The 20674-nt window shown below is 44.2% G+C and overlaps 6 protein-coding genes across 6 annotated transcripts in view; 1 reads left to right on the top strand and 5 right to left on the bottom strand.

Moving 5' to 3' along the window:
• The window catches only part of LOC308161191 (histone H3.2), a gene marked incomplete at its 3' end in the record, with an annotated part of 320132 nt that overhangs the window by 31312 nt on the left and 268146 nt on the right, over window positions 1-20674 (bottom strand). The gene's annotated exons all lie outside the window — the stretch shown is intronic.
• LOC308161196 (histone H2A-like) lies at window positions 3490-3873 on the bottom strand (the record flags this gene model as incomplete). Its single annotated transcript, XM_080535177.1, has 1 exon — window positions 3490-3873. The coding sequence occupies one exon, from the start codon at window positions 3871-3873 to the stop codon at window positions 3490-3492; it is 384 nt and encodes a 127-aa protein (XP_080391303.1).
• LOC308161189 (histone H1-like) lies at window positions 4634-5257 on the bottom strand (the record flags this gene model as incomplete). Its single annotated transcript, XM_080535170.1, has 1 exon — window positions 4634-5257. One exon carries the CDS (start codon window positions 5255-5257, stop codon window positions 4634-4636), a length of 624 nt encoding a protein of 207 aa, XP_080391296.1.
• Window positions 7642-8016, bottom strand: LOC308161198 (histone H2B-like; the record flags this gene model as incomplete). The annotated part of the gene is made up of 1 exon (XM_080535179.1): window positions 7642-8016. The coding sequence occupies one exon, from the start codon at window positions 8014-8016 to the stop codon at window positions 7642-7644; it is 375 nt and encodes a 124-aa protein (XP_080391305.1).
• On the bottom strand, window positions 9140-9451 carry LOC308161200 (histone H4; the record flags this gene model as incomplete). The annotated part of the gene is made up of 1 exon (XM_080535181.1): window positions 9140-9451. The coding sequence occupies one exon, from the start codon at window positions 9449-9451 to the stop codon at window positions 9140-9142; it is 312 nt and encodes a 103-aa protein (XP_080391307.1).
• LOC308161185 (lysosomal amino acid transporter 1 homolog) lies at window positions 10695-14276 on the top strand (the record flags this gene model as incomplete). The annotated part of the gene is made up of 7 exons (XM_080535164.1): window positions 10695-10891; window positions 11302-11431; window positions 11644-11731; window positions 12444-12553; window positions 12903-12998; window positions 13566-13751; window positions 14160-14276. The coding sequence occupies 7 exons, from the start codon at window positions 10695-10697 to the stop codon at window positions 14274-14276; spliced, it is 924 nt and encodes a 307-aa protein (XP_080391290.1).

The following is a 20674-nucleotide window of genomic DNA, read 5'->3' as shown; positions in this document are numbered from 1 at the left end:
GGCATGAACTTCCCCCAGCACCTGCTCAACTGGACCGAACTCTGCTACAACAACATCACGAGCAGAGTTCGGATCAACAACCAGTTGACAGACCCCTTCCCCATCAAAGCTGGAGTACGGCAGGGATGCCCCTTGGCCCCTCTACTGTACGTCATCTACCTGGAGCCGTTCCTACGGAAGATCAGGAGCTCCCCCAACATCATGGGCTACCCTCTACCAGGGGCCCGGGGGGAGAGGCTCAAGGTGGTGGCGTACATGGACGACATTACCATCGTCGGCACAGATAGTCGCTCCATTTCCACAGCAACGAAAGTGGTGGAGGACTACTGTGCAGCCACTGGCGCCCTGATCAATAGGGGTAAGTGTGAGCTGTTTCTGTCGCAGCACTGGCAGGAGAACCTGGCAACCTCCTTCCCTGTAAAGACGGAAAACATTAAGCTGCTGGGGATCACCTACCAGAAAGATGGAGGAGCCTCCGGCAGCTGGAAGGAGACCATCCGCCAGGTCCAAAAGAAGATCTGTGAGTGGAGTGCACGGCCTCTCACAATGACAGGCAAGATCCTGGTCCTGAAGGCTATTGTTCTTCCCATTCTCCTTTACCTGGGCAGGGTGTTTCCCCCAGACAGAGCAGTATCCAAAACCATCGAAAGGATCATGTTTACCTTTGTCTGGGGGAGCCAGATGGAAAAACTAAAACGCACCACCCTGTACAAAACAGTGGAGAATGGGGGGAAAGGGGTCCCAGACATCCTAAACATCATTAGGGCACAGGGACTCTCCAACCTCATCAACAACATCAACAACAAAGATAGGAAAGCCAGGTTCTTGGAAATATACTATGCCACACCCATCCTTCGGACACTCAGGGTGACCGCATCAATAAATCACACTGTGCCCTACAGCTGGGACCCCCCTCCAGTCTACAAGATATGGAGGGACTTTGCCTTCAAGACAGGATTGTCCGCGGCTGGGCTGGCCTCATGGAAATACAAAGACATTATGACCTTCATAAGGTCGAAGGAAACCATTACTCACCCCAAGGCCAGCACAGCCGTGGACTCCAAACAGGTATGGAAAAACATTAATCATAAATGTACTAACAATAAACAAAAAGACATTGCCTGGATGGCTGCTCATGGTTGTCTCCCCACTAGGGAATTCTTGCATAGGCGGCACATCGCAACGACTGATAAATGCCCCCACGGATGCACGGACACAGAACACATTAACCACCTGTTCTGTGAGTGCTCCGTGGCCAGGCGGGTCTGGGCCCTGTTTGTTCCCTCTGTCTCCCTAAACAGCCTGCTGACCCTGCCCCGCTTGACGAGCGAGAACATCCTGTATGGTCCTCCCGGGGGGTGCACAACCCCCCAACTACAACAACAGTGGAGGATCATCAGCGCCGTCAAGCAGGTACTCTGGGAGACGAGGAACATCAGGGTCTATCAGAAACAGAGCGTCCACCTGACAACCCTGAGGAGGAGAATCACCCTCTGCCTCAGGGACCATGCTATTGTTGACTTTAAAAATAACCCGGATCAAGCAAGAGCGGTGTGGGGGGTGGAGAGATGGAAGGACGTCATCCTCTAAACCCCCCCCCATGCCGCGCCGCATCGACCAACCCCCCCCCACCCCGGGCCTACCTCACTACACCACCAGTTCCTGCACTATCACCTTCACCACTGTTCCAGCACAAGCCCTGGTCAGCAGTATCACCATCACAAGGACCAGGAGAGGAGCAGCGCACAACACCAACAGGGAAGTTTACTGCACCTTCCACCACCTACACATGTACACAGCACTGACCCACTTCCTACTCTCACCAGAATATCAACACACACAACCCACAGCCGAACCAGCCGTCTCTGCCAGCACCACCAGCACCAGGATGACCAACACCACTGGGTCACAGGGAAGTACTGATCACCCGCCTGACACCAAAATGCACACTACACAAACCATGCACACCTCCCTTCTCTCACTCCTGTATCTTTTCAGGCACATGTCATATCCAGCTCTGACACCTACCCAGGCTTCCAGACCCAGGAGCAGAGACCGGCGGGAACCACCACGTCACCCCAGCACCAACCCCAGGTTCCAACTCAGCGACCCCAAACCCCCTGTTCCGGGCCCCCCCCCCCCAACTCCAGGCCCCCAGCTACAGGCCCAGTCCCCTACCCGCCAACCCCCAACCCCCAGCCCGGAACAAGCTGAGAAGAGCCAGGGAGCTTTTTCCCTGGATAAGCTGTGTACAGGTTTTTCGCCTCTGCTTGCCTGCCATGCGCCGAGCTCTCTGGGCCTCTCCTCAGGGGCCTCCGGTCGGCCTGCGTGCTCGATCTGCTCCGCCGCTGGGGCGCCTGGTCCGGCTAGCCTCGTGAAGGGCTACAGGAGTCTGAGCCTGGTGGGCTGGGCCGGATGCGCCGGTGGTGGGGCGGGTCGGGTGAGTCGGGTGTGTGGGGTCCCTCGGGGGAGGGAGGTGGGGGAGCCACGGCTTTGCACTGGTGGGCAAACTGGATAGTAGTCGCTCTACAACTAGAGGGCTGCAGGGGAATTTTTTTCCCGGATGCACAGCGAACAGGTTTTTTACCCCTGCCTCCTACCGACACTGGAACCTGGACACTGAACACTGAACACTGAACATTACACTACACTGGACAATACACTGAACACTGAGCACTTTAGTTAGTTTAATGTTGGTTGTTGTTGAATGTAATGTCTTAAATGTCTGATTGTTTGATTAATTGATTGTATACACGGTGTTGCGTTTTTATAAAAACCAATAAAAAACACCTTTAATTTTCCATTTTAATGTGCTTCATTGGCATTTAAAACAACCGTTTACATTGCCAAAGCAAGTGTAAAGATAACACAAATAAATAAAGTAATCTACTACTAGACTAAAGAGCTGATAACTTAAAATGAAAATAGATGTGGGCTTCGCAGTTTAAAAAGATATAATATATACACATGTAAATAAGAATTGTGTAAACATTATGTACAGAGATCAGCAGTTTGCAAATAGTGGATACTTATTTAGTGTTTATGGTGCTTGTGTTCCATTGGACGTCCTTTTACTGTCACAACAGCTCACACATTCTGCTGTTTGTTGTCCTCTATCCTTACCTACTTCCATCATTAGTTGTCCCCGTCGAGTTCATACAAATGAACCAAACAAACATTAACTACATATCGAAGAACAAGGTTCACTTCACAAGGAAGGGTTGGTTTCTAAAACCGTAGTGAACTGAATATTATTTTTGAATGCTGAAAATGTCACATCATGAGTGCTTCTGTCACAACTGTGTGTATCGTTTGGTGCGTTTTCTCTGCCTCATGCACATAAAATAAGATTGAGGACATTTCACAACATGAGGGGCTCACAGCGCAGACAAACAGAGGATGGAGTGATGCATTGCTCTTTTGGAGAGAGAAGTGGTTGGCTCTTAAAAGAGCCTTTGGGGTTGAGGAGCCGAAGCCGAGTTGGATCGTTTACTTTTTGGCGGGCTTCTCGGTCTTCTTGGGGAGCAGCACTGCCTGGATGTTGGGCAGCACACCACCCTGAGCGATGGTCACACCGCCCAGCAGTTTGTTCAGCTCCTCATCGTTACGGACGGCCAGCTGCAGGTGACGGGGGATGATACGAGACTTCTTGTTGTCGCGGGCGGCGTTGCCGGCCAACTCCAGGATCTCAGCAGTCAGGTACTCGAGCACGGCGGCCAGGTACACCGGTGCGCCAGCGCCCACACGATGGGCATAGTTGCCCTTACGAAGGAGTCTGTGGACACGGCCCACAGGGAACTGAAGCCCAGCGCGAGAAGAGCGGGTCTTTGCCTTGGCTCTGGCCTTGCCTCCAGTTTTGCCTCTTCCTGACATGGTGACGGTTTAGCGGGATCTCAAACAAGCTGAAGAAAAGAATTTCAGATACTAGTTCAGCCGCTTGGAGCGTCGTTCTTATAGCTCGCCTGGACGGCGTTCATTGGCCACTGGGTCGATGTCACCTCATCCAATCAAGAGACAGAGATTGTGATACATTGTGAATATTGAAGATTGTCTTTGTGAGTTTCCCTCGCGCGACAGAAATCGAAGTTCAAATCAAACTCGCCCCACGTGACATATTCAATGTACTAAAACTAGTATATGTCATAATAATAATATGTAATTGATACGTATATAATATGTACATTGTGAAGTGCATTCCCAGCTCTCTGTAGTAAGTTACTCCTGACTGAGCGAAAAGTTGTCTGTTATCGCCCGCCTTTCTGTCCAAATATAACGTAATGGTGTAACGGAAAGAGTATCTCTTATAACTATCTGTATATGTTTATATTATATGCAACTTTGTGGACACTGTCATACCCCCACCATCCTCTCCCGCACACAGATCTACCGAGTGACTCTTTATAGCGTCAAAGATGTCAAATCTCTCATTACTGCTCATTATTTACTCAATAAGTAAAAACATGATTGTCGTGTGTGTAAGTCCGTGGTTGACACTGGTGTAAAATACTTTCTAAAACAAACACTCGACTTTTTCTGTCGTCATGGATGATAATGCGTTTTTACGAAAATGTGGGTGGCTCTTAAAAGAGCCTTTTTGCGGTACAAATGGTGTCGGAAAGAACACTTTGAATGTTTACTTCTTCTTTGGGGCTGCCTTCTTTGCCTTGGGCTTCACCGTTTTGGGTTTGGCTACCTTGGGCTTGGCTGCCTTGACGGCCTTTTTGGGGCTCTTAGCCGGAGCCTTCTTGACCGGTGTTGCCTTCTTGAGGCTCTTGGTGGCCTTCTTGGTGACTGCCGCGGGCTTCTTTGCCTTCTTGGGAGACTTCTTGGCCGCAACGGGCTTCTTTGCCTTCTTCGGAGACTTCTTGGCAGCGGCGGGCTTCTTTGCGGCCGCCTTCTTGGGTTTCGGGGCGGCGGCTTTCTTCGCCGGCTTCTTGACCGCCTCGGCGGCTTTCTTGTTCAGTTTGAAAGAGCCGGAGGCTCCGGTGCCCTTGAGCTGGAGCAGAGTGCCTTTGGTGACGAGGGTCTTGACGGCGACCTTAACGCGGGAGTTGTTCTTCTCCACGTCGTAGCCACCGGCCGCCAGCGCCTTCTTGAGTGCAGACAGGGACACACCGCTCCTCTCCTTGGATGCGGACACGGCCGTCACGATGAGATCGCCGACGCTGGGGCCAGCTGCTTTCTTGGGCCTGGCTGCTGCCTTCTTCTTTGGGCTCTTGGCCGGCGCGGGGGCTGCTGCTGGTGCGACTTCTGCCATGTCTGTAGAAAGTCTCGTTCGTTCCGGTAAACCAACTAGTCTGCAAAGCTGCTCTGTGAGAATGAAGCTCAACCCGGCGCAGGGGGCTGTCCTTAAACGCGGCATGAGAACCGTGCAGACTCAACCATCCATGCTCAGCAGTCGGAGCTGCCGAAATGTTCGGGCGCCTGTGTTTTCTCCTCGCGAATAACGGGCCAAAAGTCACCAGTGGTGCCGAGTTGAGGTCCAAATGCAAACGGGCCAGCAAGCAGACTTGCCTCCGGTTAGAATAAAGTCATGTAAGCCGCGATGGCCTCATGTGTTTTGTTGTGACTCGATCAAAACCCCACCATTGCACCGTCGGAGGGAGCGGTGCGCACAGCTTTTCCTGTGTTATTTGTCTCCTAAAGTGGCTAAAAGTGCATATGATTGCGACCAGCACTCGTTGTCCAGGTAGCCAGGTTGTCTGGCAAGGGAGTACAAAGGTTGAGGGTCCCCCGATGTGGTGCGGGGTGTTATAAATATGAGCTCTTTTGGTGGTCGTGAAACACAGTCGCGGGGATGGGGCTGAGAGCTTGTCCCTATAGGTGATTTTTCAGATGGTGTCCCTCTCCCTCCTATTAAATCTAGACAAGACAGGTGAAAGCCATAGATAGACTATGGTTGATGTATATCTACTCTGAGGAATAAATTGCGATATTATCACCAGCATTTTAATCCTGACACGATGAGATTTGTGTTGTCTGTGTCGAACTTGTGTTATCCCTGTCGAGGATGTATATCAACAGCCTTATGATGAATATGTTCGGCTACTAAACTAGATAGTAACTAGCTGAAATTGCAATTATAACTCTGTTTGTAAATAAATAATAATAGTAATAAGTCAATTCAATAAATAAAATGAGCTTGTGTATGTGTTATTTCTCGATGGTGACGTAGTCAGCCTGCCTCCTCTCTCCATGTGTTTGTGGATCTTTGTGGACCGGGGTGCTTAAATTACATCACATTTGTAACGTAACATAATATAATTTAATGGTTCTGCCGCTGCTTGGCTCGTCCTTGAGCCTCGTATTAATCGTAGTAAGGCTGTTGAGGAGCGAATGACAGACAGACGAGTGAGGCAGCGAGTTGTTTGACTAGTTTGACGTTGGCTTCATGTCAATCATCTAAAGTGGCTTCTCCTCATCTTCATGGACAAGACATGTGGGGAATTCACCACAATCAATCACCATATATTACCAGCTTTGTAATCACACCTCCTGTCGTACGATTAACATTTTAATGTAACCTAAATGTGCACCAATCTGGCTTTACACCCGGCCATAGCAGTCTAGGTGTCTACACTTGTCTTACATTGATTGGGTTAGGGCTGTCTTAACTGATGGTGTTAAATCTGTTTTACTGGACATAAAAAAGTACATTCTTGCTCTGGTTCTTTTTAATATTCACATCAACAATAATAATATTATATATATATATATATATATATATATATATATGCTGATGACACTGTTGTACAGTATGCTATTGCCCCCACGACTGACCAGGCTCTTTCTGAGCTACAGTCTGCATGCATTCACTGTCCTGCAGAGAGCATTTGGTGGTATGAGAATGATACTTAATGTTGGAAAGACAAAATCTATGTACTTTACCAAATCACAAATAGTTTTTAATCTGATTCATGCATGTACTTTGGGTGGTGCTGTCATGCCAAACTGTGAACGCTGTTGCTAATCGTTCGAACGCACGTCGAACGTTCGAACGATTAGCAACAACGTTCGAACGATTAGATTTCGATGGGCCGTTGATGGCGCGGGCTAATTTTGGCAGTGGTTGGCATGACAGTTGCTGCCCCCAATGCAGAACTCGTTCACATAATTGGTTGTCGAGATTCCCCGCCTCCCCACCATATTAACCCACTTTTACTTGTGGTGCACCTAACTACTGCAACAATCTACAGAAAGAAATTCACTTGGATGTTCTGGTGCCACTAGGTGCAATTTAGGGTGTTAAATGAGGATAGTGGTTTTATGATGTAATGATTTCTGTATTGAACTGTGTTATGTTAGGGTTGTTAGGGTAAATACTGTGGACATGTGCAGGCCTTGGTCTCTAGTGTACATGTATGTAATCAGTAATAAAGCCATCGGCCACGCGTGTGCACAACGTAGCTTCGTGCTCATTTGACAGACGAGGGGGGACAGAGAGCCGCGCCAAATATCGGGCGCGTTCATGCTACAAGTTAGGACTTGAAATCATTAAAGATTACAACATCGAGTCATTAAACAGATACAATACAACATTGTAGCACGCGAGGTCAACCCGCTATGGAATTTGTCTTATGTTGAAAGGGTGGGTGGCTCTTAAAAGAGCCTTTGGGGTTAGTGGAGCAGGCAGAAGCGCTACTACTTGGAGCTGGTGTACTTGGTCACGGCCTTGGTGCCCTCGGACACGGCGTGCTTGGCCAGCTCACCGGGGAGCAGCAGACGCACGGCGGTCTGGATCTCCCTGGAGGTGATGGTAGACCGCTTGTTGTAGTGGGCCAGGCGAGAAGACTCACCGGCGATGCGCTCGAAGATGTCGTTGACGAAGGAGTTCATGATTCCCATGGCCTTGGAGGAGATGCCGGTGTCGGGGTGGACCTGCTTCAGGACCTTGTACACGTAGATGGCATAGCTCTCCTTCCTGGACTTTCTGCGCTTCTTGCCGGTCTTGCCGGCGGTCTTGGTGACGGCTTTCTTGGAGCCCTTCTTGGGCGCTGGCTTCGCTGGCTCAGGCATGGTGATTATCTTTGCTTCTCAGGAACGAATGAGGGAGCCGTAAGCACATAGCCCCTATATGAAGAGGGAGCTATGCAAATTAGGCACCTGCTGACACACACGTCCAATGCCGAGCGTTGCTCTGACGCTCAACAGACTCCACGCTCACGGACATTCATTATCTGCGCACGCGCTCCCCAAGTCTCCTCCCCCACGCTGCTTTTCACTGGTCTGCCTTGTTTCCTTCAACCAGAGAAAAATGGAAGAAAAAAAAAAGACGTGAAGAAGAAGAGGAAGATTGAGAATACGAAAAAGGACACAAATAAACTCCTCAAAAAAAGTTCGGAAACGTTATTTTTGTCAATTATTCCTCTTTAATAATACCAATTGGTATTGCATTTAATATCGTTGGAAAGCCTGATTAGTCACCATTGCAACGAGGTACAACGAGGTTGGATCTTCCAAACGCTACTGAGGTCCCTGACAGTGTAAAATGAATAAAGTGTAAAAATGGCCAATATGTGTTGTTTTTTCCTTATTACTGTGGGAGAGGGCAACCATCCAATCCACCAAGCAACTCAAAACGATACCATTACCAACAGAAGAATATTGCAGGCGATTTTGGGGCCGCTACCCACACGTTTAGCTGTGTTGCTCATTCCACGCATGCATGGTCCTTACAAGTTGTACCTCGTTGTAAAGGTGACTAATCAGGCTTTCCAACGATATAAGATACAATACCAATTGGTATTATTAAAGGGGAGGAATAATCCACAAAAAGAACGTTTCCAAATTTGTTTGAGGAGTTTAGAATACCTAGAACAAGTCCCAATATATAGTAAGGCTTTTACGTACGCTGTCTTTTGGGTGCGGTACATTGCAAGGGCAAGCATGGTCGCATAGTCTTAAACTATGTGGATATTTGCCGAACAGAATATAAACGACCAGCTCTCCATGGAGGGAAATGAGGACCGTTGGGAGCGTGGAAGTGCTTGTGAACTACTGATTTGGCAACGTAAATGGTTTGTTCTTGTGTTTATTAAAGTGTAGACAGGACTGCTATGTTACTGATGGATTCAACTCTCTTGAGTGTGGAGATGGGTGGCTCTTAAAAGAGCCTTTGGGTTTTAGGGGTCGGGATAGTTTAACCGCCGAAGCCGTACAGGGTGCGTCCCTGGCGCTTCAGAGCGTAGACCACGTCCATGGCGGTGACGGTCTTCCTCTTGGCGTGCTCGGTGTAGGTGACGGCGTCACGGATCACGTTCTCCAGGAACACCTTCAACACACCGCGGGTCTCTTCATAGATCAGACCAGAGATGCGCTTCACACCCCCACGGCGAGCCAGGCGGCGGATAGCGGGCTTGGTGATTCCCTGGATGTTATCACGGAGAACTTTGCGATGGCGCTTGGCGCCTCCTTTGCCGAGTCCTTTTCCTCCTTTTCCCCTGCCAGACATGATCACGATAAGTACAAGTTAATGTGTGAGTTGTTGTTGTTAGACAAGAGTGGAGCTCATTTATCTCCGTTGTGAGGACGTGATTGAGACCACCCTCCACACAGGACCGCGTATTAAAACAAAAAACACATAAGAATAATCATAGTAATACCTATATTTGTATAGCGCTTTTCTGAACAAGGGCTAAATAATGTAGCAGGCAACGGCGCATGGTCTTTTTAAAAAATAATATAAAGTATTAGAGTATGATTGTCACTTTTCTTCTTCTTCTTCTGTTCGAATTTCCGGCAGTGTAGACGCTTTCGCGCATTACTGCCCTCTACAGTTCAGAGTGACATACTCTATTATAGTATTACAATGTGTATTACAGAGGCACGTGTCTTGTCTACTATTAGAACCCTGCATGGACATTGGAGCTGTCTTGCAGGCATTTCATTTGTGGTCTTTTGCTCCCACCTTTTGGTTTTGTTGTGCAACTGCGCTTTGCGTGACGGGGTTTGACAGCAAATTCCGTTGTACAACAATTTTATTCAACAAAATAAAAGTGTTGTACAACGGAACAACTCTGGTAGCTCAGATTGAATCAATGACTGAATGAACATCCTTTACCTGAAATGAGAGAGAAACAAATAAGACACTAAACACTTTATTTACACTGTAAATAAACACTTTATACAGAATACACAGATATAGATAAATATGTATATATATATATATATATATATATATATATATATATATATATATATATATATATATATATATCTCTTATATATAAGACAAGAAACCGCAGTATATTACTATGACGACTCTACTGGCTCCTTGTAAGCCTGCTCAGTAGATCTGAAACCGACATACACAACCAGCTATAGCCTGCCCTACAGGAACTCCACACCCACCATACAAAACCAGCTACACAGGAACGACTGGCTCTCCTGGCTCGCATTATATGGGATATTTAGAACTATTACAATATACGTGGTAATATGATTTCTCCGACCTATTTTTGTTTTGTTTGTCAGGACAAATAACCCACAAGGCTTTGCTCTCAAATGACATGTGCACAAGAAGTCACACTTCTGTTTGGACAGCAATCGGTGAATGTGTCTCTCTAATTGGCCATAGTCAGAATTACAAGTTCGCCCCGGCCATAGGTCTGATGTGGAGGAGGGGAAACTTCCACATCATCATCGCTTCAAACAAGGATTCATCCACGGAAGTAGAGGGACCGAAACTCGTCCCTATGGCCCACGCGCGCTTCCCGGCGAAGAGTGCAGACGTGGCCGCTAGCCTGTCCCCCGTGCTGGGTCGGCCTCTGTGTGCGAACGGAACTCCGTGGATACTCTACCTCCTGGAGGAATGCGTGGAGAATGTGTGGGATTACTGGAGTGTGGTGATCGGATTGGTGTCCATGTTGTGTTTTTTGCTGTCTACTCTACCGTGAGTAAATAATAGGCTAATGTTGTTGTAATGTTTCAGTACGGTCATGTTTTGTAGAATAGTGCAACGTTAGGGTTTCACCAAGGGGAAAGCTTGCATGTCAGTTGTGCTCCAAATGGCAATTTAATAACATGACACCTCCACTATCTCTAAAGTTAATGCATGTCCTGGTCTCTCTTGCAACATAGATGTGTATCCTAATGAGACTAGCCTAGATACATAGAGGTTGAATAAAAATGTAATGTTATGAAGGCCATTTATGACGTAGCCTAGATTATGATTATAATACCTTGGTGCAATCCTGTTGTTGTTGTTGTTGTTGTTGTTTTGGTTGTGGTGCCAATGCAAAACCAGGTTCCTGAGGGGCTTTAATCCAACACAATATTTCTCTCCCTCTCTCCAACTCTCAGACAACTGTATGAGGCCTATCGTAATGGGAATGTTGAGGAGGCCATGTCTTTGGGCTTTCTGCTTTTTCTAATAAGTGGGGACCTGAGCAACCTATCAGGCTGTTACCTGACCAGCCAACTCCCCATTCAGGTAAACCAGGAACTGGTTAACGTTATAGGAGCAGGGATGGGTCAGCTATTTTAGTAGCCCAGCCCAGTAGGTATACAGCGCTTTGAGTTGCATTTCATGTACGAAATGCGCTATATAAATAACGCTTTACTTACTTACTTAGCCTACTTACTTACTTACAGTAGACATTATACTCATATTTTCTTCTTCTTCTTCTTCTTCTTCTCTCTTAGATTGTCTCAGCAGTATTCTACATCTTCACGGATATGATGCTCATCTCTCAGTTCCTCTACTACAAGATCAAAAACAGCGCAGCCAGAAGTAAGTCCTGATACGTATTGAGTTCAGATACTTGATCTTCAGAGTCATATGATGTACATTTACATTATATTAACATTTACATTTTTGGCATTTAGCAGATGCCTTATTGCAAAGTGACTTACAATCAATACATTTGACTAAGTAAGTGAATCAACTATCCACCAGTCATAGCAGGAAAAAGTAATCTAAGCTCAGGCCTGAGGCCATCGGCAGTCGTCGTGCTAGAAGAAGGAAGTTTCTTTCTTTTTTTTGCCTTTTTTTAATGACACAGTGGAAACAGTATAGGGGGGAAGTAGGTGTCTCAGGATAAACAGTGCAGCGGGTAGTAGATGTCTCAGGGGGGACAGTTAAGCTGATGTCATAGTTATGACCAGGAAAACGCTGTGCTCTAATACCCAATTTGCTGTTTATGAAGCGAAGGCTCACTGCCTTCGCCCAATAAGTGTAGGCCTATGGCTTGACTTCACTGCGTATTTACATTTTTCAGAATAAAAGTCTGAACAATTTGATTGGTTGCTGACTCATTCCCGGTTTCACCAGCTGCCATCACAAATATCAAGATAGGCACACTATGGTGTATGTTGTCACACTCTACAACATGGCTAACTGGATCACATACCGAAACGGTGAACCCTAAACCTAAAGACCCTAAAGACAAAAGTGACCCATATATCTTTCTTTCTTCTGTTCTTTCACACTCCTTCTACGCCAGAGAACCCTCTACTGAAGTGGGTGTGTTTCCTGTGGTGTGGGGCTGCTTCTGTGGCTCTCCTGGTTCTGCCCAAACTCATCACACAAAACATCACCTCGGCTGACCCTCAGGTGTGTGTGTGTGTGTGTGTGTGTGTGTGTGTGTGTGTGTGTGTGTGTGTGTGTGTGTGTGTGTGTGTGTGTGTGTGTGTGTGTGTGTGTGCGTGCGTGTGTGTGTGTGTGTGTGCGTGTGCGTGTGCGTGCACATGCGTGTGAGTCATCAGTAGACGATTGAGTTAGTGTTTGATTCACTCTTGCACAGTAAGTGTTTGTGATTCTATTTTCTCTCTCACCACTACTACGACAAGCTAATGTGTGCTGTCATGTACACGTGTAATATTCACTCTCCTCCACTCTTCACTCTCTCTCTCTCTCTCTCTCTCCCTCTCTCTCCTCTCTTTCTCTCTCTCTCTCTCCCTAGAGTGCCTCTAACAGTGTGGAGATGTCCGGCTATGTGTGTGGATACTTGGCTTCTATCTTCTACCTCTCCTCTCGCTTCCCACAGCTCTATAAAAACGTGAGTGACAGATCGATAGTTTCAATGATAACCATCATTCCATCATACCACGTTTGCATAGTAACTCGTTGTATAGCTAAAATCAGGGTTCCCACGGGTCCTTGAAATCCTTGAAAGTTTGTGAATTTGAGGGAAAGAAAATCAAGGTCTTAAACGTTTTTGAAAATAGACATGGGTCATTGAAAGTGCTTGAATTCCCCCCCCTCTCTCTCTCTCTCTAAAAATAAATAAATATATGATTTCAAAAATGTTTTACTTAGCTCGTCAACTAGTAAATAAGTCTCTGTATTGCTTAACTTTACACATATTTCACAATATATTGTTTTGCTGTGCTGTGGTAGACACGACAAGAGACCATCTAGTGTTCACACAATCAAGCCTCTCATTTTAATTGTTGTCTGTGATCTGTATCAAACTATGCCGTGTTGGGCCCTTGAATTTGAGGGAATTGAGTCTTGAAAGTCCTTGAAAGGTGCTTGAATTTGATGTTTCAGAAGGTGTGGGAACCCTGTAAAATACTAGGTGAACAGCGGAATGTTGGATCACCTTTAACCCTTTCTGTACCAGTTCAAGCGGCAGTCTACGGAGGGCACGTCGTACATGCTGTTTGCGCTGACGATGATGGGGAACGGGACCTACGGGCTCAGCCTGATGCTGGTCCTGCCGGCACTCAGAGGCTCCAAACAAACCTTCATCCTCAAACGCCTGGCCTGGCTCATAGGCAGCCTTGGGGTCCTGCTACTGGACTTCCTGGTATCCTTTATCACTTACTTACTTACTTACTCCTCTTCGTCCCCTATGGGACATAAGGCTTCAATGAGCTCTCGCCATTGTGTTCGGTCCTTGGCAGCATGCTGCGCCGGTCCCCATGACAGGTTCATCTGTTCCAGCTCTTGAGTCACAGTTCTGCGCCAGATGGTTTTGGCGCCTCCCAGGTTTTCTTTTGCCTGGTGGCGTCCGTCTTAATGCGACTTTTGTGATACGATCCTTTATCACAGTGGGGATGATCAGGTTTGGACCCAATTACAGTGTCACCACATACAGTACCTAGGGCCAGTTATAAAAGTCATAGTAATATAGTATGTTAGCAGAGCAGTTTTTACAGACTTACATGGGTGTACATGTTTTGATGTGTATCTAAATTACCCTTAACCCTCCTAGATCACTGCCCAGTTCATCATGTACAGGAAGAACCGTTCTCGAACAACCAGCCAGCAGCTCAAGGTTCCTGAAGTGGAGCATCTGCTCTGTGAAGACGAGGAGCTGTCAATGTTCTAGAGTGACAATGGTATGGAAGTTCAAAATGGTGGACATTCTAGAACAACATCATTAGAGCACATTTCCATATAGTTCAATAGGTTTCATATTCAGTTTTCAATGTCTTCAAATGTGAAACTCCAATATTCACTCCTAAAGGAATTGAGAAACAGAATCCTATGATATTATTCTTTCTTGACGTATGAAACCGTGAAAATATGCAATGGTATTTTATGACTGTGTAAGCTTACCTTTACAGTTTATTTCTGTTGTTAGTCATTTAATCTCAACTCACTGTGTAAGGGGGTTGATATGATCTACTCTTAATGTGCAATTAAGTCTGCACCACAGATTTTAAAGGTGGTTCCATATTGCAGTTCTCAGCATTTTTAAATCCTATTAAATAGTATACTAGAGGACCATAATAGTGGCTGGCATTGTATGTAGGTTTAGGGGGTTTTGCAGTGGCAATAGGCTCAGGGCCCAAATTCCACATACTGTAATCCGTTTTAGTGTCCTGAAAAGGAATGGGGTTGAAGACCGTAAATATCAGTAATAATTTTGTGGGAGCTAAAGTTACTGTCTTAAACGCCTATGATGCGCTAGGGAAGTGACCTGACTATGTGAGCTACAGTACGAGCATAGTTTAGAGCTGACCAGGTACTAGGTGGGTGTTGCAGCATTCAGGAGAGTGGTATGCAGTGTTGTTAAGAGCCCCGTTCTCCAAGAAGCCTTATGGACTGTGCCTTTTATACCATACATGTGCTGCACTGTGACTGTGCCTTTTATACCATACATGTGCTGCCTTTTATACCATACATGTGCTGCACTGTGACTGTGCCTTTTATACCATACATGTGCTGCCTTTTATACCATACATGTGCTGCACTGTGACTGTGCCTTTTATACCATACATGTGCTGCCTTTTATACCATACATGTGCTGCACTGTGACTGTGCCTTTTATACCATACATGTGCTGCCTTTTATACCATACATGTGCTGCACTGTGACTGTGCCTTTTATACCATACATGTGCTGCCTTTTATACCATACATGTGCTGCCTTTTATACCATACATGTGCTGCCTTTTATACCATACATGTGCTGCCTTTTATACCACACATGTGCTGCCTTTTATACCATACATGTGCTGCACTGGGAGTTCTACAACTGTTACTGTGCCTTTTATACCATACATGTGCTGCCTTTTATACCATACATGTGCTGCCTTTTATACCATACATGTGCTGCACTGGGAGTTCTACAACTGTTACTGTGCCTTTTATACCATACATGTGCTGCACTGGTAGTTCTACAACTGTTAGGGGTGTTGTTTCTTTGGCTCAGTCCAAACAGTATTTCCTATAAATAATATACTGTTATTTATTACAATTCTGCAATGAGTGAATAGAATTGCCAATGACCAATTATGTAGCTTTTTTTGTATTTATGGTGTCATCACTGTTATTACCCAGCCAGTGAATGAATGTGATTGGTTTATAAAAACCTGAACGGTTTTCTCTACCTCGGCTTTCAATAGGCTCACCTGATTTAGCTCACCTGGCGGGTCATTTATAAAACTTTGCGTAGGACTGGTGTAAAAAGGTTTACGCACAGAAATATTCTGATTTATAACACAGTGTGCAGTGCACGCACGTCCCATGCCTTTTTAAATGTAATTTAATTTAATTTAATTTAATTTAACTGTATTCGTAGTAGTAGTCTACCAAGGTGGAAAATTGTCTTCGGCTAAATCAATACAAGAAGCCAGAAGGCAACCAGCACGACATAAAACACAAACAGGCATAGACAGGGTTGCACATTAGAAACACATGTCAGAAACACAGTTCATGTCTGTGGCTTCCATCTTGTTGGTCACTTTGCAGAATTAAGGATGCTAATGGCACTTGGAAAGAAGGACTTCTTGAATATATTTCTAGTTGCCATGGGGACACTATAGAGCTCAAGAGCCCAAACTGTCTGAATAAAGGATGGGAGCTGTCTGCCAAGATACTCCTCACCTTCTTCCTTGTCCTTTCTGTGAGGAGTACAGTCAAGGGCTTTTGGGGTTTGCGCACTACCTTGCTGGCCATTGACACAATGTGAGAGAGTTTATTCTTAAGTTTGCAGTTCAGGTAATCGAACCAAACAGGAAAAGGAAAAGTTAAAACACTCGCAATAAGAGTTTTGCACACCAGCTCTAAAATCTGCTGACTGACACCGAAGTCTACTGAGTCTTCTCAGAAGATAGAGTCGCTGTGAACATTTCTTGAAAACATACTCTGTGTTTTCAGAGAAGCTCACCTGACAAGACTGTACCAAGATATTTGAATGTATTCACAGTTTCAGCATGTTGGCCATCAAGTGAAACTGGCTCAGTTTCCAGATCTTGCTTGGTGCACATGATTAGTTCCCTTTTCCCTTCCTAGATCACAATCAACTCTAAAATGTGCGCACGTACGTGAGCATCGTGTCCCACCCTTTTAACGCCCATAGTTGCCTATAAATGTCATTTGTCCTACTGTTCACCTTTATTATTTATGAGAATACATTTCATAACTTGCAAGTATTATTTAATAATTACAGATCCAATTAAATATGTTTTTTGTGTGCACTCCAGGGAACTCTTCATATATAATATGTGAGAGGTAATATTTTGATTTATTTTTGCACAATGGTGTCAATTTCAAAGCATTTCTCGAGTTTCATCTTTCTGCCATCGGAGTTGCAGTTGCTAATTTATCCAGTTTATGTGCGTACGCATGAAGGTGAAGTTTGTTCTTTATAAAAGTTTGCGTAAAAGTGGCGTACGCCTTCTTTTTTTTGCATACACAATGTTTATAAATGAACCCCTTGGTGCACAGATTATTGAGATAATCATACTTATTTAGTTTCATGACAGGTTATGATGGACACTGACCTTTTCAGCCAATGGCAGTTAAAGCAATACATGTGTCTTGGAAAAAGCTGACTTTTTGTAATGTGGAAAGACTTCAAACTTTTTGTCATTTGGAAAGGACAGTTGATCGAGCAGCATTTACTACATTTATTTTCTGTCTGCAAAAGATGTACAGTATATTACTAATAGATTTCTTTTGGGGGGGGACTTTGCATAGTATTTTTATATGGTATGTGATTGATGCTTTTATTACCTCATCATTACACTGACTGTAGTTCCAAGCTTTGCCTCTTTCTTTTTGTTTGTATGTGTTGCCTAAATGATGTAGACGACTTTTAGGGAAACATGGTATGGCACTTTAGTTACTCTGACCCCAACTGTAGACTCAGATCCATGCTTGAGTTGATGTTTGCATAAATCATGTATTGATATGGATTTGTGTAAACATTTGGATTGGTCATGTTGATCTCAAGTTAGACTTTTGAAATCTCAACAAGTCATATTTATGAGATTATGTTATAATGACACAGAAGACACTATATTTCTGTTTTAAAACCAACACATTTATATTTATACTAAAGATTACATGCCATGTAATACATGGTATTTCATTTAACACATTATGTTATGTTACCAGTAAACTATATTGTACTCATTGACATTGGTTTGTCCCTACTACCATTTAGAACATGGTACATAATTCCAGCATTGTGATGTATCTCACAGACATTTTAATAAAAGTGCAATATCCTATGCGTGTTTGGAGTTGTATCAATATCCTATGTGTGTTTGGAGTTGTATCAATATCCTATGTGTGTTTGGAGTTGTATGTATGTGAAGTGTGCTCTTACATGTGTTACACCCACCATATAGATCCCTAGCATAAGAATGACAATTGAGAATGTACTTTAAATAGCAAATAGTTTTATTACATTAGTTCACAATCCAGGCCCACATTGACCTCTCTCCAAAGAACCTCAGTTATTGTTACCAGGGCAGGGGTTATATATTATATTCACTGCACACCATAGGCTACACACTGTAGGAAATGTTTGTTCACTGCACACACCCGTAGGGAAAATACTTTGACACTCTGGGTGAACAAGTTTACACATGTGATAGGATTCACTGCAATCATTTAATAAATATGGCACACTTAAACCTGCCCTGATGGTCGAACTGGGATTAACCCGGTGAAGTGGCAATAGTGGGGGGAAAGCGGATTTAAATAACAAATAAACAAACAAACAAAAAAAGAAAACTAGTCCGCCCGCTACCGGCACACTTGCCAAGGCGGACTAGATAAGAATATAAACTATAACCAAACAAAAAGTCTCATGGCAAGAGCAGCTGGCCGCACTGATGCTCTGGAAACACAAATGAACAATCTTAAAACACTTTATTACCAACATATTAAAATACATAATGATTCAAGTTAAATGACATGACTACCAGCCGCCTTCAACCCAGCAGGGAAGCAGGTGACCTGTAATACATGACACAATCCAAACAACAATATAAAACGCTACGCACAGAAAATAGCCATAGGCAGCGGCCTACCTTTTGATCTCTGCCCAGTGGCTTTCCCTGCCTGTCAGCATGGAGTAAGGTGTGCAACTGCCTCACCTCCGACCTGATCACCCAGCTCGTTCCCCCTAAGGTGAGCCCTATGTGTGTTAATTTGGGCACCTCCCCTTTTCCTATTGGTTTTTCTTTCACACACACACACACACACACACACACACACACACACACACACACACACACACACACACACACACACACACACACACACACACACACACACACACACACACACTGTTTGTACTGAGTCTGGAAGATCTGACTTTTGTTTTTATGCCCCAACCGTCTGGAACTCTTTGCAGAGCGCCCTAAAAATGTATACTTTAGTATCCCATAGGCATTTTACATCTATGATCATTAACCACTTTACTTCTATTTACTTTTTTGTAATTGATTGTTTTATATATTGTATCTTTTTTTATCTACATGTTTGTTTTAATTGATTTCTATAGAGCTCCAGAGCCCAAACTGGCTGAGTAAAGGATGGGAGCTGTCTGCCAAGATACTCCTCACCTTCTTCCTTGTCCTTTCTGTGAGGAGTACAGTCAAGGGCTTTTGGGGTTTGCGCACTACCTTGCTGGCCATTGACACAATGTGAGAGAGTTTATTCTTAAGTTTGCAGTTCAGGTGATCGAACTTAACAGGAAAATGAAAAGTTAAAACACTCGCAATAAGAGTTTTGTACACCAGCTCTAAAATCTGCTGACTGACACCGAAGCCCTTCTCAGAAGATAGAGTCGCTGTGAACATTTCTTGAAAACATACGCTGTGTTTTCCGAGAAGCTCACCTGACAATCTCAACATGTTTCAACATGGACCCATGGAATGGTTCCTAAAGTGAGAAACTATCTTTGGCCCTCTGAGTGAGCTCAATCAAGTGTTATAAAGAGTAACTTCTTGTGAAAATATGAAACCATAGCATTTAACAGAAATAACAGAAATACAAAGGTTAATGATGATTCATGTTACAAAATGTTGACGACACAAAGTATTTATTTATTGAGATAATCTTACTTATTTAGTTTCATGACTGGTTATGATGGACATTGACCTTTTCAGCCAATGGCAGTTAAAGCAATACAAAGCTGAGTTTTTGTGGAAAGACTTCAAACTTTTTGTCATTTGGAAAGGACAGTTGATCGAGCAGCATTTACTACATTTATTTTCTGTCTGCAAAAGATGTACAGTATATTACTAATAGATTTCTTTTGGGGGGGAATTTTGCATAGTATTTTTATATGGTAAGTGATTGGTGCTTTTATTACCTCATCATTACACTGACTGTAGTTCCAAGCTTTGCCTCTTTCTTTTTGTTTGTATGTTTGTATGTGTTGCCTAAATGATGTAGACGACTTTTAGGGAAACATGGTATGGCACTTTATTTACTCTGACCCGAACTGTAGACTCAGATCCATGCTTGAGTTGATTTTTGCATAAATCATGTATTGATATGGATTTGTGTAAACATTTGGATTGGTCATGTTGATCTCAAGTTAGACTTTTGAAATCTCAACAAGTCATATTTATGAGATTATGTTATAATGACACAGAAGACACTATATTTCTGTTTTAAAACCAACACATTTATATTTATACTAAAGATTACATGCCATGTAATACATGGTATTTCATTTAACACATTATGTTATGTTACCAGTAAACTATATTGTACTCATTGACATTGGTTTGTCCCTACTACCATTTAGAACATGGTACATAATTCCAGCATTGTGATGTATCTCACAGACATTTTAATAAAAGTGCAATATCCTATGTGTGTTTGGAGTTGTATCAATATCCTATGTGTGTTTGGAGTTGTATCAATATCCTATGTGTGTTTGGAGTTGTATCAATATCCTATGTGTGTTTGGAGTTGTATCAATATCCTATGTGTGTTTGGAGTTGTATCAATATCCTATGTGTGTTTGGAGTTG

The sequence above is a fragment of the Nansenia antarctica genome (genome assembly GCF_963989245.1).
Source record: "Nansenia antarctica genome assembly, chromosome: 6".
NCBI lineage: Eukaryota > Metazoa > Chordata > Actinopteri > Argentiniformes > Microstomatidae > Nansenia > Nansenia antarctica.
The sequence above is the reverse complement of the archived record's forward strand: the minus strand, read 5'-3'. Positions and strand labels throughout refer to the sequence as shown.